Source organism: Pimephales promelas, chromosome 23 (assembly GCF_988280905.1).
Source record: "Pimephales promelas chromosome 23, fPimPro1.hap1.1, whole genome shotgun sequence".
NCBI classification, from domain to species: Eukaryota; Metazoa; Chordata; class Actinopteri; order Cypriniformes; family Leuciscidae; genus Pimephales; species Pimephales promelas.
In genome coordinates, this window is record NC_142791.1 from 7,358,054 (window position 1) to 7,382,048 (window position 23,995).

The 23,995-nt window shown below is 36.8% G+C and overlaps 2 protein-coding genes across 3 annotated transcripts; both read left to right on the forward strand.

The window, feature by feature from the left end:
- The first annotated feature begins 1,600 nt into the window (after positions 1–1,600).
- Positions 1,601–8,969, forward strand: cct8 (chaperonin containing TCP1, subunit 8 (theta)). Of its 2 annotated transcripts, XM_039667542.2 has the most exons (16): positions 1,601–1,764; positions 2,773–2,863; positions 2,967–3,046; positions 4,008–4,157; positions 4,938–5,118; positions 5,221–5,282; positions 5,380–5,517; positions 5,717–5,895; positions 6,014–6,080; positions 6,222–6,309; positions 6,582–6,697; positions 6,773–6,844; positions 6,923–7,087; positions 7,842–7,961; positions 8,089–8,220; positions 8,732–8,969. In XM_039667542.2, the coding sequence occupies exons 1-15, from the start codon at positions 1,705–1,707 to the stop codon at positions 8,194–8,196; spliced, it is 1,677 nt and encodes a 558-aa protein (XP_039523476.1). In that variant the 5' UTR covers positions 1,601–1,704; the 3' UTR covers positions 8,197–8,220; positions 8,732–8,969. The 2 variants fall into 2 exon arrangements, with proteins under 2 accessions (XP_039523476.1, XP_039523477.1); XM_039667543.2 differs by lacking the exon at positions 8,089–8,220.
- A 418-nt stretch (positions 8,970–9,387) lies between these two features.
- Positions 9,388–17,480, forward strand: tmem135 (transmembrane protein 135). Its single transcript, XM_039667544.2, has 15 exons — positions 9,388–9,587; positions 10,937–11,064; positions 11,449–11,541; positions 12,822–12,855; positions 13,074–13,139; positions 13,272–13,318; positions 13,776–13,817; positions 13,972–14,142; positions 14,899–14,968; positions 15,135–15,302; positions 15,444–15,507; positions 15,586–15,662; positions 16,268–16,366; positions 16,687–16,754; positions 16,844–17,480. Exons 1-15 carry the CDS (start codon positions 9,447–9,449, stop codon positions 16,974–16,976), a joined length of 1,401 nt encoding a protein of 466 aa, XP_039523478.2. The 5' UTR covers positions 9,388–9,446; the 3' UTR covers positions 16,977–17,480.
- The last annotated feature ends 6,515 nt before the right edge of the window (positions 17,481–23,995 follow it).

Consider the following 23,995-nt stretch of genomic DNA (forward strand, 5'->3'; position numbering starts at 1 on the left):
CCCTTACCTGACAACAGAAACGTATTTACAGAAAACTGTCAAGTAAAAAAGTCACTCAGCAAAAGACACAGAGCTCCATTGAGAAGCCTATAGATCTTCTTGACTGTTTATACTGTAAAAAGTCACATTAAATCAGTCATAATAAAACTGAGAAGCAGGTTCACAATACACAGCCAAAGTAAAGACGGATCTTCAGCAGGAAGCCTCCTGTTTTCAGAGTGGCACTGTGATTCTGTGTGTGTGTGTGCGCGCTAGACGGACACCAATTAAATGGCTCAGATGGTATGACTTTACACTAGAACAATGTCCACCTCTCCAATCAGCTTTGAGTGACCCACACACTGACAAGAACAATGCAAAATGTTTGATTTTCAGTGTATTTGAGTCCTTTGAAAATGGTTAGTGTCTGTGATTTGTGTTTTTTTGTGTGTGTTTTTGAGCACTGATAGGTTATGTTTTTTGCTTTTTGATTAGTTTTTTTTAATCTGTGCAACCATTCAGTTGTGTACATTAAATTGTATAAAACAACAGTCACACAGAGAAAATATAAGGATATTTATCTAAATAAGTAAAAAAAAAAAAAGAATGAATGTAATCAAAAATAAAACATTTAAAATAAATATGTAAATAAGTCTCAGGAAATTAGAAATTTCTTATTCTTAAATGTATATGTATATGACTCATTCCAGATTTGGAGGTACATTTCAAGTAGAGAACGAAAACAAAAAGTAGGACTTTAATATTTTCATAGAATGCTGTTCAAATTCAACATTTTCAATATTTGCTGATCTTAAACTTGTAAGATTTAAAATATTACGACAGAAAAATCTGTCAACTCTATTATTGACAAATTGGGTGATAACAGAGTTGACATTTTCCACCATTTTGTGCTTTAGCTCAAAATGCTAACCTCAAATCAGAGACCACATTTTTAGTTAAATTGCATAGAATATATATTTGTCCTGTATTGTTTGTAATTGTTTATATAACTTAATACAGTAGTAAACACAAAAAATTGACAATTAGACTTAATTGTTTCATGATAATTCAAGTTGAATGCATATGAATCAGGAGGCAGATGCAGTCAATAACAGGTGGAGTGGGAGTCATTTAGTTAATATTTCCAATTATTTTTTTACCCTAAATATACATAAAGCATTATTTTTAGAGAAAGTTAAATTTTGTTATTATTCAAAATTGATTAAAAAAAAAGTGTTTTTTTTTTTAAATAAAAGAAGGATTATCTGGGAGACTCGAAATGCACAAATTCTAGAATGACTCACATATATCACTTTAAATAATTTAAATATTTTATTAATTTTAAAAATTATGTTTTGAAAATATTTTAAAATGTGTTTATGTTAAAAGCATCAAATAGAATAGGCTATTTAGCTTGCTTTGTTCAGAAATCTTTGGACACCACTGATCTACAGTATATAATATAATATAATATAATATAATATAATATAATATAATATAATATAATATAATATAATATAATATAATATAATATAATATAATATAATATAATATAATATAGAGTGGTGTGCACTTAATCGGCGCTCCACTATCTCGCCTCTCTGGGTCGGTAATCCGTGTTTCTGCGTTCTGCTGCTGCGCCTGTTCTTTCTTAGCTGCATGCTTCCATCCAGTGCGCTGCAGCCTCACCCTGCATCAGTCTAATATCCACCTTTTCTGGTCAAAATGGCTCTTCACGTCCCCAAAGCCCCGGGCTTTGCCCAGATGTTAAAGGATGGTGCAAAGGTAGGGCTGCTGACACCGTGTTTTGCTCGTATTGTGTTGTTTTTAAGAGCACACGCAGTGACTTCCCAAAGATGTTTCTAGAACATGGGCCTCATGCCGTCCAACTAACTTACCGGTAAAACTACCAGACACTTGAGACTTCAACTGAATATTAACTTTTTGTGCAAGGTCGTCAATATCATTCGGTCTTCATGAATTAACGAAGGTTAGTTAGTGAATGGGTTCCGTTAGAAAGTAAATGATGTATGAAGTTAGCATGTTAGCTGAAAACATGTGCCATTGACAGATACTCCTCGCACTTCCATCACTCATTCAAATGTCTTGCAATCATACAGTATTAGAAAAGAATTGCGTTTGTTAAACTTCAGAATTACAACACTATTTATTTTAAATGTACATTTTTATTTCGCTTCTATAAAAATGTCGTTTTATGAAGTGATGGCGGTTTATAATCCCTCCACGTATTCGTTTGTTGATATGCTGATCAGATCATTTAACTTAGTTATTGCATTTAACACAATCACATCAAAAATCAGCGTTTGCAATGAATTTACTTTTGTAAAGATTTAGATTTGAAATATGTTTCGTTTGAAATTATTTTGATTTTATTTTTGATTTTCACTCCTATAACGTTAGTTCTGACTAATGTAGTTTTGATGAGCATTAATATATTCAAATCATAATCAAAAATACTATTCTTTCTGATCCATCCCTTTTCTTGTCTTTGAATGATATAGTAAGGGTCTGCAAATTATTCTTTGTTTTGGAAATCATAAACCTACTGCACAATGAGTGCAAAATTGGCCCCTATTTTTTATAATGCTATACATTATAAAAATATCAACTTGAATGGCTGATATCTCACTGCCTAGTGTTTAATTTTGTATTTATGTTTTATGGAAATCAAGATGCGTGACACTCAATTTTGTATTTTAAAACCACTAACAAACCCCACATGATTTATATTTTCAAAATATGAAATTACTTTTGTTTGTTCTTCTCAATCAGCACTATTCGGGTCTTGAAGAGGCTGTTTACAGGAACATCCAGGCATGCAAGGAACTGGCACAGACCACAAGAACTGCATATGGACCCAATGGTGAGGCTTATTTGTTTGTTTAGTGTGATATCTTGAACCTTTTTTTTTATGTGAAACTACAGTATTCTGACTGAACTGTGCTTGTTCATTTAATTCTGTACAGGTATGAACAAAATGGTCATCAACCACTTGGAGAAACTCTTTGTCACAAATGACGCTGCAACTATTCTGAGAGAGCTTGAGGTAAATATCAGTAATTGTGATGAACTCATTAATTGAAGGTGCAGTACGTGATTTCTGAGAAACGCTGTTGAAAGTGGATCGGACCGAGAGTAAGGGCCAGGCGATAAACAATATCATATAAAAGATCACAGTAAAATGAGTGTAGAATAGATGAAGATAAGCTCTGTATATTTTTACTTGATATGAATTAATCCAACAGCCCATCACACAGCAGAAATAAATGTGACAACAGCCAGTCAGTGCATGCCACTAATAATGGATTTCTATGTGTCTGTGTGAGTGAATGGCATGGTTTTGTTTGATACACAATCTCACATTCAAGGGATACTCTGTGTTTTCTGCATCAGCTGTCTTTAATATATGAGGACATGAACTTAATTTCCAGAGACACTTTGAGTCACTTCATGAGCTTTTCACCCTTTCATTTGAGAAAAACTTGCATCAAATTCACACTGAAACTAAAACTGAAAGATCTTCATGACAAACCTTCAAAATAAAAGTTTGCTTTAGCTTCAAGAAATTATGATGGAAATATATCATTACTGTATACTAAAAAAAAGTAATAATAGACCTAAGCGGGAAGGCCTGAAAACAGACATAGCGGCTGCATTGTTTTTGCACCATGCGTGAGTAACATCAGTTTGTGTTTCACAGAACAGAGATATACTGTTTTAATGTTAGCTATAGTAACAGGACAGTTGTCCAGAGCTGAAGTGCTGCTTGCGACTTCTTGTGACAGCAAACTCTTGCTTGAATATACTTGTGTGTACAGTTTATTTTTAGTTCTTGTTCGTTTTGTCATATTTGCTTTTTCGCATATTGGGGACAGAGCAATGAAGAGAGGGTTTGTTTGGGTTGATTTCAAATGTCAGTTGTGTTTCTCAGAAATCACTTACTGCACCTTTAATGCTTATAATTTGGAAGAATATCTCCATTTGTGTCTATTTTTCCCTCCTCCCAGGTTCAGCACCCAGCAGCCAAAATGATCGTGATGGCATCCCACATGCAAGAGCAGGAAGTAGGTGATGGCACAAACTTTGTGTTGGTGTTTGCTGGTGCTCTGCTGGAGCTTGCAGAGGAGCTGCTGAGGATGGGCCTCTCCGTTTCAGAGGTCAGTAAACCACAGATCTAATGCAGTATGTCACTATGTGCTAATTTTCATTTATCAGAATAAATCCAATCTGATTTGAGATTCAGGAAAAGTGTATGTAATCTTGAATTAAATGACTTGAATATTAATTTATATCTGACATTATGGTATATAATTGCTTCAGAACACTTATAAGAACTTTATGATGCCTTATAATGTTTCTGTGCCTTTTGTTGGGCTTAACAATAACACAGAATAGCATACGCACAATATTGGATTGGGATCGGCCTCGTCTGATTGATACTGAAAAATGGCAGTATCGGAGTGGGGTGGAGGTTTTCATTATCTTTTAAACTAGTTTAAGAATCTTTAAAAAAGTCAATTGTATATTTGAAGAGATGCAAAAGCCTCTAATTGCCATTTGAAATTTTCTTCTTTAATGATGATTTTTATCAAACTTGTATATTTAAGTTCAGTGATTTCACTTAAATGGCAATGATAATTACCTATTAATTGTTATTTAAGTGAAATTACTGAACTTAAATATACAAGTTTGATAAAAATCATCATTAAAGAAGAAAATTTCAAATGGCATTTAGAGGCTTTTGCATCTGAACTCTTCATTTAGTCTTGGCAAATTACCAAAGTTTGGTTCTCACAACCAAATGAATGGTTAATTGATTATTTTATAATGTGTTGACCTTGCAAGTCAATGCCAAGTTGTGAACTAATATATAATTTATTTGCATTATATATAGTTGATTTGCCTGAGCTGATGGTTATGCTGATTATTTATCCTAGGTAATAGAGGGCTATGAGATGGCATGTAAGAAAACTCTGGAAATCCTGCCCGATTGCGTCTGCTCGTCTGCTAAGAACCTGCATGATCTGGAAGAAGCCACGGCCATGATCCGCCCAGCCGTCATGAGCAAACAGTACGGCAACGAGGACTTCCTGGCCAACCTCATTGCACAGGCTTGTGGTAAGGCATGAATAATTTGGGGTACTCTGGGGAAAATTCATTTCAAAAGTGAATTTTGTGATCATTTTAAGAGTCGTTTTAATTATATTATTTATTTTACAGTCTCTATATTCCCTGAGTCTGGCAATTTCAATGTTGATAATGTAAGAGTGTGCAAGATTTTGGTAAGTATACATTTTAATAAATAAAACGTAGGCCATTGCTTTAAACTAAATAAGTGCTTGTGGTTTGATTACATTGTACATTGTAAATTTTTTGTAGGGCTGTGGACTGAACTCTTCTACTATGCTTCATGGGATGGTATTTAAGAAAGAGACCGAAGGAGACCTCACATCAGTGAAAGACGCAAAGATAGCAGTGTTCTCCTGTCCGTTTGACTGCATGACTACTGAAACCAAGGTAGAAAAAAAACCTGATTGAATTCGATTAAATGTCTTTATACTGTCTTGGCTGGACAGTTTTCTTTGTGTGATGTTCTAAAAAGAGTCAATAAATGTCAATAAATTTGTAAATAAATCACTTGTCAATAAATCACATTCTCCTTTTTTATTTATTGTTGCTCTGGCTTTCTTCAATATTTCTTTCTGATGTTTCATAGGGCACTGTACTTATAAAGAATGCAGCGGAGCTCATGAATTTCAGTAAAGGAGAGGAAGACCTGATGGAGCTCCAGGTGAAGACTATTGCTGATTCAGGGGCCAATGTGGTTGTGACAGGGGGCAAAATTGCAGATATGGCCCTTCATTATGCCAACAAGTACAAGCTCATGGTGGTCAGGTGAGAGAGAGAAAGATCCCTCACTTTTTTGTGCAGCTTGATTCAGCATTTTTGGCTTTTTAAATGAGAATTTAGCTATATATCTGATATTTATGAACGCTGTTCATTCTTCATCAAGGCTGAATTCAAAATGGGACCTCAGAAGACTATGCAAAACTGTCGGAGCCACTGCGTTGCCCAGATTGGTGAGTTAATCTTGATTTTACAGGCTGGATTAAAGCTCTTCTTCACTAATGCCACTTTGTGTAAAGCAGCGAGATGGTTATAAACCAGTTCGCATCATTAAATTTGCTCTATGTTAAATTTTTTTTGGTCTGGACGAACAGACTCCGCCGACTCCAGAAGAGATGGGACGCTGTGACAGTGTTTACCTGTCCGAGGTTGGAGATACGCAAGTTGTGGTTTTCAAACATGGTAAGAAAAGACTGGAGTAATGATGCTGAAAATTCTGCTTTACCATCTCAGGAATAAATTACATTTTAATATATATTAAAACAGAGAACCGTTATTTAAAATTGTTACTGTATTTCTGATCAAGTAAATCATCTTTGGGGTGAAATGAGTGAGTCTTTGTGACTTGTTTTCTTGACGTTGTGTAGCTTGATTAGCAAATTTTGCCTTGTAAATATTATTGTTTGGCTGGCAATGCATCCAGACTGTTCATGCCATCTCCCTCCTATTTCTAGATAAAGATGATGGTGCCATCTCTACCTTAGTAATTCGTGGGTCCACAGACAACCTGATGGATGACATTGAGCGTGCCATCGATGATGGTGTTAACACCTTTAAAGTCCTTGTCAGGGTGAGCTAGTTTAAAAATCCACTTCTAACTAAATCATGAAAAAAGTGTGACCGTAACAAAACTATGTCCCCCCAGGATGCGCGTCTTTGTCCAGGTGCCGGTGCCACTGAAATTGAGCTTGCGAAACACCTCACCTCCTATGGAGAAGTAAGTAAATCAATCTAATTTCCTTTTGCTGTTGGCACACCTTAAACAGTGTAAATAATTAGAAAATGTCCTCTAAAGTCTTGCCCAGGCCTGGAGCAATACGCCATCAAGAAGTTCGCAGAGGCGTTTGAAGCAGTGCCCCGTTCTCTGGCTGAAAACTCTGGCGTGAAGGGCAATGAGCTGATCTCCAAACTCTACGCCACACACCATGAGGGCAACAAGAACTATGGCTTTGATATTGAGGTGAGGGGCCCGCAACAAACACTTGCTTTGTAAGGGCGACAAGTATAAACCGCAATGAGAGAAGAGAAGCTATTTATAATTTAGAGGCAGCAATCCTGAAATAAATAGAGACGCTCACTAAGTCATGCATGTTAAATAATACATTTCAAAGTCTTGAATTCAGGTTTTATACAATTTAAGGCTACAAAAAGTCTTTAATGGTGAAAGAATTATCTTAATTATCATTTCAAGAGGTCTTAAATTTGTGGACAGAAAAATACTGATGACCTTATGGGTTAATTTGGATATTAAACTTCAAAAGGCAATGATTTAATTGAGCGCTGAGTCATTTCAAAGTAAAAAAGCGGTGCTGTTATGCATTTTACAGGATTGTAGTTTCACAGAGGTTCGCAATTAATGAATGCCACACATTTATTCAACGCGATTGCTTATGATGTACTGTTGATGAATTTTGGCAATGTTTTCCTTAAGGTGTTTGTTATTTGTTTATATCATACCTGCAAACTTGTCGCATTTCCAAAAAATGTATCTAAAATAAAATCATTTATCATTTTGAACTCATCCATTTTCATAAAAATGCTTTAAAGGCTGAAATCTTAGGTTTTATTTGAATTTGTATTATGTATCATAGACATTCTGTCATAGCTCTAACCTGCTCATAATAATAATAATTTTATTTGTGTAGGTCTTAAGCCTTCAATTACATTTTAAAAACTCTGCTGAGATGTTATTGATTGCCATGTAAACCATTTAGGGAGAGGGGCCTGCGGTGAAGGACATGTTGGAGGCTGGTATCCTCGACCCATACCTGGTGAAGCACTGGGGCATCAAGTTGGCCACAAACGCAGCCATCACCATTCTCCGGGTGGATCAGGTTAGTGCTTCACTTTACATTTATTTGCATATCATATTCAATTTTTCTTCCACCCATATTTATCATTTGAGGTGCTTTGTTAGCCTGTTTTTTTTTTCTGGATTATAATGTGATGTGTGTATGCCAGATCATTATGGCAAAGCCAGCAGGGGGACCCAGAGCCCCCAAACAGCAAGGACACTGGGACAAGGACGATTGGGAAGACGAACCAGAAAAATTTGATACACATCATTGATAACAAATCAAAATAATAGCAAAGGTGCACAAACAAAAGCCACTGTTTGGAGTGCTTAACCACTGGAGTGTGAATTGGTTGCATGAGCACTGTGTGAAAATTCACCTTGTATTTTTTGTTGTAATAAGTTAAGCCTGACTGCAGTCTTTACATCACAGATAACAGTTATGCTGTGTCAATTTGTATTAACACATTGATAAATATTAATTCAGATGGTTTTTATCCTAGAAATTTTTAATTGGATCATTTAATCCTAAAAACCAAGAGATAATTATTGAACTGAGTATAATGGTTGTTTCATAACTATCAGTTAATTCTTAAACTGATAATTATGAAACAACCATTCGTTTTGCATTTCACAAGCATCACTAACTTAAGTCTCTGTGTCACTTTGAATGTCATCTGGGGATTTTGGTGCAGTTTACTTGCATGCAGCATGCACTAAAAACACTTTTTCCTCAGGATTTTCCCTGCTAACGTTTGCACTGTGCAATGCCTGTCTTTTAAATATCTTATGTCTGCTTCTCCTCCACAGATTATAATGGCCAAGCCGGCTGGTGGACCCAAAGCTCCACAAGGAAAGAAGGACTGGGATGAGGATGACTGATGTCACTAGCCTGTGTGTCTCTGTCATTGTCTTAGCTTTTCAAGTGTTATGTATTTAATATCTTGCCCCATTTCTTTTTGTAATTTTTTTTTAGATGCCATCCACATTAACAATGAGTGGCTCTGAGCTGTTTCTCTTGTCCCAATAAAGGCACTTGAGCTGTCAACATCCTTGTCATTTCTTTTAAATAATTATTGGTGTAAAACAAAATGCAATGCAATGTAATTGCAACAGTTTGATATTCTTGAAAATTACAGCTATTACTGGTATGTTCATCCATTTAAATCAACACTATGACTCTATATTGTAATGGAAGCATTACTGCTGTGCATCTTGAGACAAAATAATAGCATTGGCATAGTCTAAGTTGCTTTTAGTTAAATTAGCTCAACCACCTTCTGTTCTAGTTACTTAAGGTGCTTTGTCTGCTAAATTGTTAAATGTAAATTATTAATGTTAATGAAAAATTGTTCACTTAGTGTAACTTACAAATAATATTTATTACATAATCAATTAAATTATTTTGTGTGTGGAAACAATAACCTTGGCAGGTATCTGGTCTGCCCTTCCAGGGTGCGCGCGTTCATCGGGAGCGCTCTTGCAAGAAACAGTGGACGCGCGCTCCCGACGTGCGGTACTAAACATGGCTGCTCTCAGTAAGTCCATACCGCATAGCTGCTATGAGATAGGACACACATGGAGTACCTCATGTACGAATTCCACCCTCCAGGTGACAGCCGGTGCTCTGGAGGTCTCATTCAAGATATACGCTCCTCTGTATCTGGTGAGTGTATGTGTGCGGATCTAAACGTTAATTCGCCCTGACAAGGGTGCAGTGAGTTAGCCTGGCAACGTTAGCTAAGTTACATCAGAGTCCTGCAGGACGATGCCAGGGCCCGTAATAGTTACTAAGTTATTTAGAAATAAAAACACAAAAGTCTGTCTCAACCCGTCGTGTTTTACATTTACTAGCATTCAAAATTTGTCCTGAGAGGTCGTTAGATTGATGACATGCTCAAATGAGCTGAGAGAGAGAGAAAGAGCTGCTGAATGATACCGATCAAACTGTCAAATGCTAATTTGCGTAACCTATTTGTGCAAAATATTAGCACTTTCGCTTCCATTTTTCATTGTCTTATCGTTTAATGTTTACGTTTCCGCAATTCAGTCTTCTTTCAACTATGTTGTGAATTGAAATTATGCTTGACATACTTAATTTGATGATAAACTGCCTGGTTTGTCTGATAGATTTCCACAATCATTCTCATTAAACTGAAACTGCCGTTTTAAAAATAGCAGTAACATTACTGTTTACCAAAGTGAGATTTAGATTCACATGTTTTATTTGGCTAGGATAAAACTCAACTTACCAATCAGATTCGTGAAGGAATCGTTTTTGGAGTTTTGGATCTTTTCGATGAATCGGTTGAATCTTCTAGCGAAATTGACACTTGTTTCTGATTGATGAGTCGACAAATTTTGATTTTGGTGATTTGTCTTTGTAGATCTGACATATGAAACATTGTGTTGTGTCAAATTATGATGTGCCATTTGCTTCCATTGCAAAACTGCAGTTCATAGTGGTGCAACACCTGAACTGTAGGGTTGCAGTGCTGTCTGGCATTCGATTCAGTTTCGCAAAAACTAATGCCTCAGCTCAGTCAGTCTATCATTAGACAGCAGGTCAGTGGTATTTGGATGACAAACCACGGTGTCAGCATCTACAGAAACCAATTTGTTTGTGTTATGCCACAACAAATGTTAAAGCCAATGTCAGTAGTCTATGGTGCCACATTAAGCTCTCAGTGCATTCCTATTTTTACTTTAAAATTGGCATGAAACCGAAGTTGCCAGCTTCTCAAACAAGAAAAAAAACTTGATTTTAGTCCATGGGGAATTGATTGGTTGATCATGTGAGTGACAGGTTGTCCTGCCGAGTACGAGGCCGCATGAATTTAATAAAATTATGTAAAAGGTTAAATCATTTATAATAAATGCTGCAATATTCCATAAAAATAAGAATTGTCCATTTTAACTTCAAGGTCACTTTAAAAGCTCAGAGTAAAATCAGAAATGGATTTATTTGAATTACAGGAAATATCCTCAATATTCAATAGATTTTTTATTTTTCAGATTGCAGCCATTTTAAGGAGGAGGAAAAAAGATTATTACAAGAAAAGGCTGCTTCCTGAGATCCTGCAATCCACGTCTTTCCTGACCGCAAATGGGGGCCTCTACATTGCGTTCTTCTGCATTCTCCGGTAATATTAACAGAATTCTGCTAACAAGCAATACATGGAAATGTTTGCCATCCCACATGTACTGTTGCTGCAACAAGAGCTGTAGAGCAACCTTTGAATCCATGTCCTTATCAGCTGTTCAGAGTCTATGCACATGTCAAATAAATTATGTAGCCTAGTGAGATAAACTTTTGGATTTATGACCGTTATTCTGCATGACCGGTTCAATGGAACGAAGGGCACTTAATTTGTGAATAAATTTAAATCCCTTCTAAATGAGACAAATATTCAGCAGTCATATTGTCCTCGGTTGAAAGCACGTCAGTTATCTCTGTTGTGTATATTATGAATATAAATGACCTACTGTCCTTCCATTGTTTCCTTTCTTTTTCTTCTGTTATTCAGGAAGCTTTTGGGACGTTTCTACTCCTGGTCGGCCGGCTTTGGGGCGGCACTGCCTGCCTCATACATCGCCATATTAATAGAGCGGAAAAGCAGGTTAGCCTGGGCCTTTTCTTTTCATGCTGATCAATTTCATTTGGCCCTACTTTTCTCTCTCAATATGCAAAGTTTAAACCACAACAACCAGGCTGCATATGTAAATTTTCTCTGATGGAAAACATTAAAGGCTTGTTCACACAATGGATGATAAATATAATAACTATGTTAGTGTCCACACCAATTGAGCTCTTTAATTCTTTTTTCACCATTGACAGAATTTTTAATTATTTAATTATTTTAATTATTATTTGTTTTGAGACAATACTGTGATGCTACTTCTGAAAGAGTGGAGAAGCTCCCGATCAAAACAGAAAAAGAGAGAAAAAAGTGATTAAAGCATTTGAAAAAAAAAGTGACTCAGCTTTTTGTTCAAAATGTTGCTTTTTTTAAATAAAAACTTACCCACATTGAATTGTTTATTAAATGCATGAAGCTAGAATAAAATATTTATTTTGTTTAAAAGCAAAGGCTCTGTTTTGAGATATTACATGTTATTCATACAACAAAATATACTGGAAGCTATGGACATTTTGTGGAAAAAAAAACTTCAAAATGCTGGTGGTGGCTGGCAACTTTTTTCAAAAATGCTGGTGGGGAAAGACTTAAAGTCAGGTGGATTCTGATTGGATGTCAGTGTTTTTATCATTTATCAGCTAGAAATGTTTTCTGAAAGTGATTCCAACAATATTGTTCTGCTGTGTCATTATTGTTCTACATAAAGACATCGGACCCTGTGTAATTCGTAGGGGTATAAACGATACCCCCATGTCACGATTTGATATACATATCACGATACTGAACTCACGATACGATATTATTGCGATACTACAAGACATATGTTAAAAGGTTAACAAAAAATGTACCATTGGTTAAAATCCTAAATTTGATAGGTTTAAATGAATAGGCTTGGACTGAAAGCTGAAAATGCTGAGTTATTATAGATTAATATGCTTGCACGCTTTTACTGACTAGATATATTTAAAATAATGTCGGCCACTTTTTACTGGTAACATCAGACATTTGGCATTATCAGGACCCACAAATATTCCCCCATTGCATTATTATACAATATAATCAACATTTTATATAGTAGTTCAATGTAGTAGTGACACTAAAACTCTGAAAACTTTTTTATTTATTATTCTTTTTATTTTGGGGGGGGGGACTATCCACGATACATATTGTCACTATCCACGATACGTATTGTTGCATTTTTGTATTTCGATATATTGTGGCATGATATATTGTTACTCCCCTAATTCGTCTGTCTTCTACAGGAGAGGACTTCTTACAATTTACATGGCAAACCTGGTAAGACAATTCAGCATCGCTTCTTTTCAGTTCCAGTGTGTTTAGTCTTCTTGACAGTTTTTTCATACTTGCTTGACCATTTCCTGGCAGTTGTCAACGTTGCATCTGTTATCTGTCACTCACTTATGTTACTGTTTCTGGAAAGCTGTGATTAAAAATGGTCTGTTTCAAGGAACCCTCAGCTAATTTTGATCTAATGTGCTCTGTGTTATTTCCAGGCAACCGAGACGATTTTTCGGATGGCTGTCACAAGGGGTTTTGTTAAGCCTATGAAACATGGAGAGGTATGTTACAGTTTTTTAGATAAAGAAATTAATACATTTATTCAGCATGGATGCATTCAATTGATTAAAAGCGACAGAAATGTTTTTAACTTGATCAAAAGGTTTCTCATATTTTCCAATTGTCTCCCCCAGGTTCTTCTCTTCTGCTTGACTGCTTCTCTCTACATGTTTTTCTTCAGGTATGTTGGTCAGCTTATTGGTTCTCAGTCCTGGAAGACACCAGCTCTGGTTATCTCGTTTATTTAACACTTCATCTTCTCATTAGTTGAGGCTCCAAGACTTGCTGAGGTCCTCCAGGACCAGCATTAAAGGGATAGTTTATTAAATTGTCATTTACTCTCCCTCCGATTGTTGGAAGGGAGGAATAAGGAATATGGGTAGCCAAAGAGTTGATGGTCCCTGTTGACTTCCATATTATGGAAGAAACCTTCTATGGATGTCAATGGGGCCCGTCAACTGGAGATTCTTCAAAATATCATCTTTTGTGTTTAGCAGAAGAAACAAACTTATACAGGTTTGGAGTGATTTTTGGGTGAACTATTGCTTTAAGATGGACAAACACACTCTTGAGAACACATTAAATCCTAGTTGTTCATTACGAACGTTGACCCTTCCAATTTCTGGTTTTATCTTCAGATGCAAAGATGGACTCAATGGCTTTGCTTTCTCTGCCTTAAAGTAAGTTTATGTATAATTTCTATGAGTTCTGTACTATTAAAATTCCCATGGGATTTCAGTTAATCCTAAGACTCCCTTGGAAACACCCTGTTCAGAATCAGAGTATAAAGTCATGTCAGGCTGCTGAAGGAGATTATGTGTCTGGCTGTGGCAGATTTATAGTTGGGAAGGAGGAGATCCCAACACACTCTTGCCTGGCTGAGCACGCGTACACACAGCAGGGTTCAGAGAGAGACGCGCAGCCACTGGATGAGAGACCAGAGCACACGCCTGCCTCCAGGGGGAGCTGCATCAGAGAATTTACACACAAACTCCTAGACTCTATGTGAGTGTGAGATATATATACCTAGAAAACATATATTTCAAACTTACATTCAAGAGTCTGGTATTTTTGACTGAAAACTTACTTTAATTCTATCCAATAGCACCAAAAATACGTTAAAACTTCAAAACATTAAATAACGTAACATTAAAACATTAAATATCCATGTAAAAATTAAGAGGAAAATGTTTAGAAATTAAATAAAGTTTTTACATTTTTAAATATAATTAATTAATGGACAAATGGACATCTTTATTCCAGTCTTCATTGTCACATGATCCTTCAGAAATCATTCTAATATGCTTATTTTATGCCCAAGAATTATTTTCTTATTATTATCAAAGTTAAAAACACGTGCGCTGTTTAATATTTTTGTGGAAACCATGAGGCATCATTTGATATTTGACTGGAAAGTTCAAAAGAACAGCATTTATTTGTAAGAAATCTCTTACATTAGAACGTTATACATGTATTTACACTCCCTTTTGATCTATTTAATGCATCCTTTATGAATACAAGTATTAGTTTCTTTCTTTTTTTAAAAATTACTGACCACAAATAAAAATGTACTACCTCATTCAGTGCTGTTTGATACATTAATAGTGGATAAAAAAAGAGGTTTCGCTTGCATTTGCCACTTTGTTGAACAACCAGGAATAAAAATGAACTCGCAGTCATCTTCATTGTCATGTGTGAACGTTCCCCCGCTTCATAACGTATTGCGCATTTGCATTCATTGTGCGTGTGTTGTCCCCTTAGATGCAAACATGGACCCAGGCATAGATGTTGCAAACACTATCAGGACAACTGCATCTCCTACTGTGTTAAAGTAAGAGTCTGAAACCACCAAACCTGCTGTCTTTCAAACCATTCATCTGTTTGCGACTGCATAAACGTGTAGCATTCATCTGGGTGAAAGGCTCTGTTGATAAAGCAGTGCCCTTTGCTCACTCACTGACAGCTGATGTGAAGTTGCTGGATGTGTTTTTTTAAAGGGTTTCATCCGAATGTTCAGCGTGGGTTACCTTATCCAGTGCTGTTTGAAGGTCCCATCAGCATTCAGACAGGCCTTCACCAAACCCTCTCGCCTGCTCTGGCTGCTCTACAACAAAGAGAACTTCCAGCTAGGAGCTTTCCTGGGATCTTTTGTCAGTATATACAAGGTACTTCATCTCCAATTAAGATCCAGTGCTTGTTTTTCCTATGAGACAACTTTTAGAGGGTTGTTTCCTTCACCTTTCTCAGTAACATTTTTCAGATGTGATCTTTCTCTCTCTCTTCATCTCTCTTCTGTTTTATGAAAGGGCACAAGCTGTTTACTGAGATGGATGCGGAACCTGGACGACGAGCTCCACGCTCTCATAGCAGGTAAATTGTGTTTTGAACCCCTTTCCTTTTGCACAGCCATTAGAGATTCTCAACTCACCTTTTTCTCCATCTTTTCAGGTTTTCTTGCCGGCACGTCAATGTTCTTCTACAAGAGCACCACTATCTCCATGTACCTCTTCTCTAAACTAGTGGAGGTAAGAATTATTTAGTTTTTTAGTGGTTTCAAATGAGTAGGGCTTCTCAATGATGCGTTTGCTTTTGGCTTGTCAGAGTTCTTCTGAAACCCTCTACCTCCCCAGCTCCACCTGCCTAGATCTGCTATGAGATTTATCAGTGTCTATTTATGCAGCTTGTCTTGCTTGCTCAAAGCTGTGTGTCTGTGTATCTATTAGAAGTAGCAAGTCCATACTTTAATCAACATCATCAACCAAATACATTAACATTGCCACATTCAAAAACTTGCTAAAACTATTCAGAGAGTTTTCATGATATACATATACTGAATTTTAATAAAACACCTTTATTTTATATATAATTATAACCATTTGGCTTTTTTTTCTGTTGACAAATTCTCATAAATGCCTTGTATATTAAATGATTAATAAAAAACTAGGAAAAAACACGAATTATATTGTATAGAGTTTATATAAAGGTTCAATAGATATTTTTGGATTTCAAAAAATATGTATATACCATTTATAATATAAAATATATATTTTTTTATTATTTTTATTTAAAAAATATAACTTTGTGAATTGATTATTAACAATGTATCCATATATATCTACTGTCTTTTTAGACATTGTATTTCAAAGGGATCGAGGCAGGCAGGTTTCCTTACTTCCCTGAAGCTGACACCATCATCTATGCCATCTCCACCGCCATCTGTTTTCAAGCGGTGAGTTTAAAATCAACCTAAAAGGACCTTCTGGATTTCCAAGGACAGTTTTATACCAAGGGAAAATACAAACTACATTAAAATGCAGAAGCTGTTTGTGCCCGTGTGACTTATTGATGACTCCGTCATGAACTGAATGAGAATCACGCCAAGTGCGGTTTCAATTAAAGAAAGGCAAAAATAGGTTTGCCAGGTTTTAAATTACAAATCAATAAATTCAAGACATTTTCAAAAACCTATTGGAAACATGCCTATACTTCATGTGATTTATTTTGAAATAATTTTTTTTTTTTTTATATGTCCTGGATGGATGTGATCAGGCGGTCATGGAAGTGCAAAATCTGAGACCATCATATTGGAAGTTTCTACTTCGGTTGACAAAGGGCAGGTGAGTATTAATGGAAAATCCGATTGATTATCAAATCCCTTTATGCATATGAATTGTTGAACACATAAAGTTATGATTTCTTTGTCCAGGTTTGCTCTGATGAACAGAAAAGTGCTCGATGTTTTCGGGACCGAGGCTTCCAGACAATTTGGTGACTACACGCCTAAACTTGACCCCAGATACGTGCTGTGTCCCATCGACATGGACGTGCAGTTGGGCTGACAGACCCGTGGACACCTGGGAGATGTCTTCACATAGACCACCAATGACACAAAGGCACGCAAACTCTTGCACACAATCTCTCTATCTTACATTTTCTCGGCCTGGCACTCAAATTAAATGTGAAAGTGAAATTGTGAAGGCAGTTATACGTTTACGTTAATGTGGATCTGAAACATTTTGCGATGTAATTACCGCTGGCAAGATGTGACCTCTCTGTATGCACATTACAAGCATTTAATGATGATTTGAAGTTTATAGGATAATGGTTGTTTAGTGGATTCTCAGAATGACAGACGAGGAATGCGTTCACACTAACTCGGCAATTCCTGAACTGTTTGGGATTTGACCTGCAACCTCTGTTTTTTTTAGTCTGTAGCGTTAACAAATCAGCTTAGAGAATATAAACTGTTTTTAATTTTTTAGTTTAGTTAGGAAAATTCTGACCGCTGTTTACAGCACAACGTCGGACATCTTAAAAGGTGATGCTGGATTATTTTTGGTCATTGTCATTTTAAAATCCTACCAAAAAAAGATCAAGTCTGTAATTAACTGTCTGCCATAGTCAGGATATGCGGGTTCAGCCATGTAACAAGATCTTGCTGACATCAGGGTTGTGTATGATCTCCTCTGTCTTTAGTGTTCACTGAATTCTTGTACAGATACATTGAGACCCTCTGGTAAGTAGAGGCATTCATGGAATGTTATTAGTACAGAACTACACATTTACTACCCACCTTTTTATTGCAGATTTAATATTTGCAAATATTCTTTCAGGAGAGATAAGCAGATAAAAACGCATCTTAATGGACTTTCACCTTCATTTTCAGTAGCAAATCTTTTTTTTTTTTAATTAACAATAGTAATATAGTGTAAAATCTGACAATATAATCGCAGTATTGCTGTGTATTTGAAATGTAATTTATGTAAAAAGAAAAAAAGAAAGCCTTACGTCTTTGTTTGTATAAAAGCAAAAGCTTTATATTAAAAAAAGTTCAGATGAAAAAAGGTGTAGTGTTTTATTTAATTATATATATATATATATATATACATACACAATCACACATGCACCAGTGTGCGTTTGGCAACATTAAAATGTTTCATGTTTTGAGAGAAGTCTCTTCTGCTCGACAAGGCTGCATGTATTTAATTGCGGTGAAATATTACAAAATAATATATTTTTGATGTTCTGCTTAATATTTTTGTGGAAATGGTGATACCTTTTTCAGGATTCTTTGATGAATAGAAAGTTCAGTGAATTATTTATTTTACATTTATTAAAAGTAGTTTTTTGAAACATTATACATCAATGTCACCTTTGATCAGTTTAACGCATCCCTTGTGATTAAAAGTATTAATCCCACTCTTTTTTTGTAATCTTACCATAAATGTTTGAATGGGATCATTGTTTCCACAAAAATATTAAGGAACAAGAACTGGTTTCAACATTGATAATAATAAATGTTTCTTGTGCTGCAAATCAGCATATTTGATTTTCGAAGGATCATGTGACACTGAAGACTGGACTAATGATGCAGAGAATTCAGCTTTAGTCACAGAAATAAATTACTATATTTTTAAATATATTCAAATATACGTCAGTTCTTATTAAATTGCAATATTATTTCACAATATGACCAATAAATATATATTCTGACTAATAATTACTTACTTTTTAGAAAAAATGATCATGTTGTCCTGTTAAACTGATTTGGATTGATTTGATAGTAACAAATGCTATTTAGATGAGTGATACACTGGAAAAACAAAAACAAAACAAAACACAGATATAACTGATTTGTTCAAACGTCCACTGGAGGGCGATGCTATACTCTGTTTAAATCGCAGATCATCCAATATTTGAATCCATGAGTGCACTCATTAATTTAAAAACATTTGCAAGACTAATATAGGTGTTTATTTGTAAACTGAGATGAAAATAGTAGTATGTTTATTTCTAGTAGTAGACCAACTTAATACTGAAACTTTGTTTATTTGCATTTAAAAATAGACTTTTTTAAAAAATGTATATTTCATTTCAATTATGGCCCTAGATGACATCATCGAGCAAAGGCTCTGAATCTTCTCAGTGTTGCACTTTGTATTCAGTTGACATGATCCTCTTGACGCAGCACAAATTGTCTTCGAAACGGTTACAAATTGCTTTGTTTTGTCCTCTCGCTTTCACATTGTCTTGGTTAACAGACGAGCATTTGTGTCCATGTTTCTCGACTTTCTGTCCAGTCTCCGGCCCTCGGCCCAGAGTGAGAGTCGTGTCAGTCCTGAGAGAGGATCTGTTCATGAACAATGATTTATTTGAACTGGTGGATAAGTGAAAACTCAGAACGCTCAAAAAAGACATTTGACCTCTAGCTCAGCTCACTGATAAAATGTAAATTTTGGAATCAAACCAGGGACCTTGACTGCTGACGTCATGCTTATAAGTTGAGCTACTGTATGCAAATGAAATGGCATTCTAACATTTTCACCTCTGTTCTGTTGATGGAATGTGAGATGCTTTTGAGACTGTCCTTGCCACATCTGCAAGTAGACATATTAATTTGATCTCTGATTTCTGGTGACTATTCTCATTTTTAGTTAACCAGTCTTAACCAGAGAAAGAGCTGAAGGACACATATCCATGCTGTGGTCTCAAATGCAAACTTCTAGAGCCAATCTACGCATCAATGTGCGACGCAAATGGGAGAGCAGTTTTTAATTGTGCCAGTATTTTTGCAGTGACCTTCAGCACAGATGTAGCAAACTTTCTCTTGATTCACGTCCTTCATGCTGAGATTTCCCACAGGGCCCTTTAAAAATAACTGGTTGGTCTAGAAGTTTCGGTGAGCACTTTTCAGGTGCTGGCCAATCAATCACTTTCAGCTGTCTCCATGGCAACTGAATCTCATCAAACAGTATGAAGGATGAGAGTGTGAATGTGTGCGGCCAGAGTGTGCATTTATTGAAAAGAATCATCCCTATACTGTACGCGCAGCAGCTGAGCATTCCTCAAAATGTACAAAAGCTGCAACGTTTCTACAAGGTTACTAGGAGGGCTGCAAACTCTCTTTGTCTCAGTTCCAGTGCTGTCCTCTTCTTCACACTTGTCTGGGACCTGATCCAGATGAATCGAACCCAGGTGCAATGTCAAGCTGTCATGTTTGTTAGAAACCGGCGAGGTGTGTGTGTGTGGTTAGCCTCAGATGCACAGCTAATCATGGCATGTCCTTTCTTGCCTCTGCCTCCAGGTTGTCAGGATCCATGGCAGAATGAGGCCACACAAATGCTCTGATCAAAGTGATGCGGTTATGTCTGCTTGCTGTTGTACTGATGTCAGAAAAGTCGTCTCGTGTTGTTGCTACACTTTGATTTGGCTTGAGAATATTTTACCAGCTTTAACCGTCGCAGAAGAGAGTATATGTAGAGTGGGCTGGCTGACCTGCAGGGGCTTTAATATATGGACCGGCAGACAAAATCTATAATAAAATCTAATCTTGAGCCTATTTTAACACATTTATTAAATGAGACCCGGGATGTTAATGAGTCTGGCAGGTATCGAGTGAGGAATACTCCAGGCAGGCTGCTGAGAAGATTAATACTACTCACCACATTCATTAACTCATAATCCCCTCCTCATTGAAAGTCTGTTTTGTAGAAAGTAATGGGGCATTTTGCACGGCAGCTTATTTGATTTTAAAATCACGCAGAGGAAAGCCAGTGTTATTATAGAAGTATTTGGAGATTATTATATACAGTGCCCTCTAGAAGTATGAGAATTCTGTCATTAATTGCTCACCCACATGTCGTTCCAAACCCATAAGGATTTCATTTCGGAACACAGAAGAATAGAAGACAACGAATTTTCCCTCCAATATTATCCATTCATATATGAACAGTTTAGTCCAAAATTTCTGAAGAGACACGACTGTTTTATATGATGAACAGATTGAATTTAGACTTTTATTCACGTATAAACATTGATCTGCGAACATAAACAGAAGCTCAACTGAACCTGCTTGATGAGAGATAACAAACTTCATTGGTTCTTGCGGAAGCTCAAACGTGCTGCGTAACGTGAGATGAACCTCATTGGTTCTTGCAGAAGCTCAAACGTACTGCATAACAAGAAAATGAACCTCATTGTTTCTTGCGGAAGCTCAAACGTGCTGCATAACATGAGATTGAACCTCATTGGTTCTTGTGGAAGCGCAAATGTGCTACGTTACACGAGAATGAACCTCATTGGTTCTTGCGGAAGCTCAAACGTTCTCCGTAACACGAGATTAACCTTATTGGTTCTTGCGGAAGCTCAAACGTGCTGCGTTACACATGAATGAACCTCATTGGTTCTTGCGGAAGCTCAAACGTGCTGCGTAACACGAGATTAACCTTATTGGTTCTTGCAGAAGCTCAAACGTGCTACATAACATGAATGAACCTCATTGGTTCTTGCAGAAGCTCAAACGTGCTGCGTAACACAAGAATGAACCTCATTGGTTCTTGCGGAGGCTCAAACGTTCTGCGTAACACGAGATTAACCTTATTGGTTCTTGCAGAAGTTCAAACGTGCTGTGTAACACATGAATGAACCTCATTGGTTCTTGCGGAAGCTCAAACGTTCTCCGTAACACGAGATTAACCTTATTGGTTCTTGCGGAAGCTCAAACGTGCTGCGTTACACATGAATGAACCTCATTGGTTCTTGCAGAAGCTCAAACGTACTGCATAACAAGAAAATTAACCTCATTGGTTCTTGCGGAAGCTCAAACGTGCTGCATAACATGAGATTGAACCTCATTGGTTCTTGTGGAAGCGCAAATGTGCTGCGTTACACGAGAATGAACCTCATTGGTTCTTGCGGAAGCTCAAACGTTCTCCGTAACACGAGATTAGCCTTATTGGTTCTTGCGGAAGCTCAAACGTTCTGCGTTACACATGAATGAACCTCATTGGTTCTTGCGGAAGCTCAAACGTGCTGCGTAACACGAGATTAACCTTATTGGTTCTTGCAGAAGCTCAAATGTGTTACATAACATGAATGAACCTCATTGGTTCTTGCAGAAGCTCAAACGTGCTGCGTAACACAAGAATGAACCTCATTGGTTCTTGCGGAGGCTCAAACGTTCTGCGTAACACGAGATTAACCTTATTGGTTCTTGCAGAAGTTCAAACGTGCTGTGTAACACATGAATGAACCTCATTGGTTCTTGCGGAAGCGCAAACGTGCTGCGTAACATGAATGAACCTCATTGGTTCTTGCGGAAGCGCAAACGTGCTGCGTAACACGAGATGAACCTCATATCATTATTAGCTGTTTCAACACATACATGATTTACCAATTAACAATCACAGCCCTTTTAGAGGACCTTTATCTAATTTTAGTTACATTATTGTTTCCTTTTTATATTATATTATTTTATTTGTAGTATTGCACATGTACAAGTCAGAAGCTAGTATTTTAGTTGCAAATCCCTTGCACACAATCACAGCAGTGAGTCTTTGACCCGTAGACATCACCAGACTTTTGGTTTCATCCTTCGAAATGCTTTTCCAAGCCTATAATGCAGCCATGTGCTTGTTTTTGGGTGAGTTTCTTCCGTTAGTCTCCTCTTCAGCTGGTGAAATGCATGTTTGGTAGGATTTAAATCTGGAGATAGACTTGGCCAATATAAGACCTTCAATTTCTTTCCCCTGTTAAACTCCTTGATTGAGTTGGCAGTGTTTTTTGGGTCATCGTCCTATAGCAATATTAAAGAGCTTCCCAATGAGTCCGGTGGCATTTTCTTAAACATTGGAAGCCAAGATGGTTTTGTACACCTGAATTTATTCTGCTGCCGCCATCATTTATTAAGTCATCAAAAAAGATGAGTGAACCTGTTCCAGGGGCAGGCCACAACACTACCTCCGATGAGGCTTTAGATCATTTCCTTTTTGTCCTCCTTTTGCTTTCCTATCACTTTGATGAAAGTTTGTATTTGTCTCATCTGCCCATAAAACTGTTCCAGAACTCTACAGGCTCATCTCTGTGCCTTCTTGCAAACTCTAATCTGGCCTTTCCATGTTTGCTGCTGATTAGAGGTTTGCATCTTGCTGTGTAGCCTCTGTAAGTCTCCTGTGAACGGTAGATTGTGAGACCATTTCGGCTTTCTGGAGATTGGTGATTTTACTGACACTTACTTTAGGGTTCTTTTTCACAGCTTTTATGATTTGTCTGTCATCAGCTGCTGTGTTTTTTCTCAGCCGACCTGTGGTGCGCGTTTACCAAAGCCAATGGAACATGCATTTCAATGGAACATGCTACCAAAGTTGGCTAACAATGCTTTTGGGAAGTTTCCAGTGGTTTCTTTCTTTTTCAGAACACTCCAAACTGTTGATTTGGCTTTGCCCATTGTGTGTTCTATCGGCTATCTCTAATTGAGTTCCTGTTTTCATTTAGCATCCAAATCAGCTCCCTCGTCTTCATCCTGGCATAGTTATGTGTTTTGTCCCCGCAAGACTCAGGATGCAGAAGCAATGGATAAACTGATACTACTTATTCCCTGTGAACAATTAATACAACAGGACACAGCTGATCACTTTGGGGCTGTTTACATGACACCATTTTCAACTAAAAACGTAAAAAATCGTATGCGCTTTGGTCGTTTTATTTACATGCAATGACGTTTTGGGTGCCTGAAAACGCAAAGTTTTGAAAACGGGTTTCAAAGTGCACGTTTTTGAAAACGGTCTCCATGTAAAGATCAAAACTGTGAATCTCTAAAGACGATGACGTTACGCACATGTGTATTATGTGTTCAATCTATAGTGATTTATTGCCATCTAATTGCCTGGCAGCAGAATACAGCCTTTTATGTCATTTTTTTGACAATGATGTCGTCTATACGTGGAAAAATCAATAGAAAAACTTAAGTTTTAAGCATATCGTTGTCGTGTAAATGTACCCTTAATGAACCCAATTGTCCCAACACTTACGCTCAAATGAGATTGAGGGATGAAACTCTAAGGGCACGTTTACACGACAA

Coding starts and splice junctions, on each gene's coding strand:
- tmem135 (XM_039667544.2), top strand. CDS start 9,447: ATGGCTGCTCTCAGTAAGTCCATACCGCATAGCTGCTATGAGATAGGA. Junction 9,588..10,936: donor TATACGCTCCTCTGTATCTG/GTGAGTGTATGT, acceptor TTTATTTTTCAG/ATTGCAGCCATTTTAAGGAG. Junction 13,818..13,971: donor TTTGCTTTCTCTGCCTTAAA/GTAAGTTTATGT, acceptor TGGCTGTGGCAG/ATTTATAGTTGGGAAGGAGG.
- cct8 (XM_039667542.2), top strand. CDS start 1,705: ATGGCTCTTCACGTCCCCAAAGCCCCGGGCTTTGCCCAGATGTTAAAG. Junction 5,283..5,379: donor TAAGAGTGTGCAAGATTTTG/GTAAGTATACAT, acceptor AATTTTTTGTAG/GGCTGTGGACTGAACTCTTC. Junction 6,845..6,922: donor ACCTCACCTCCTATGGAGAA/GTAAGTAAATCA, acceptor TGTCCTCTAAAG/TCTTGCCCAGGCCTGGAGCA.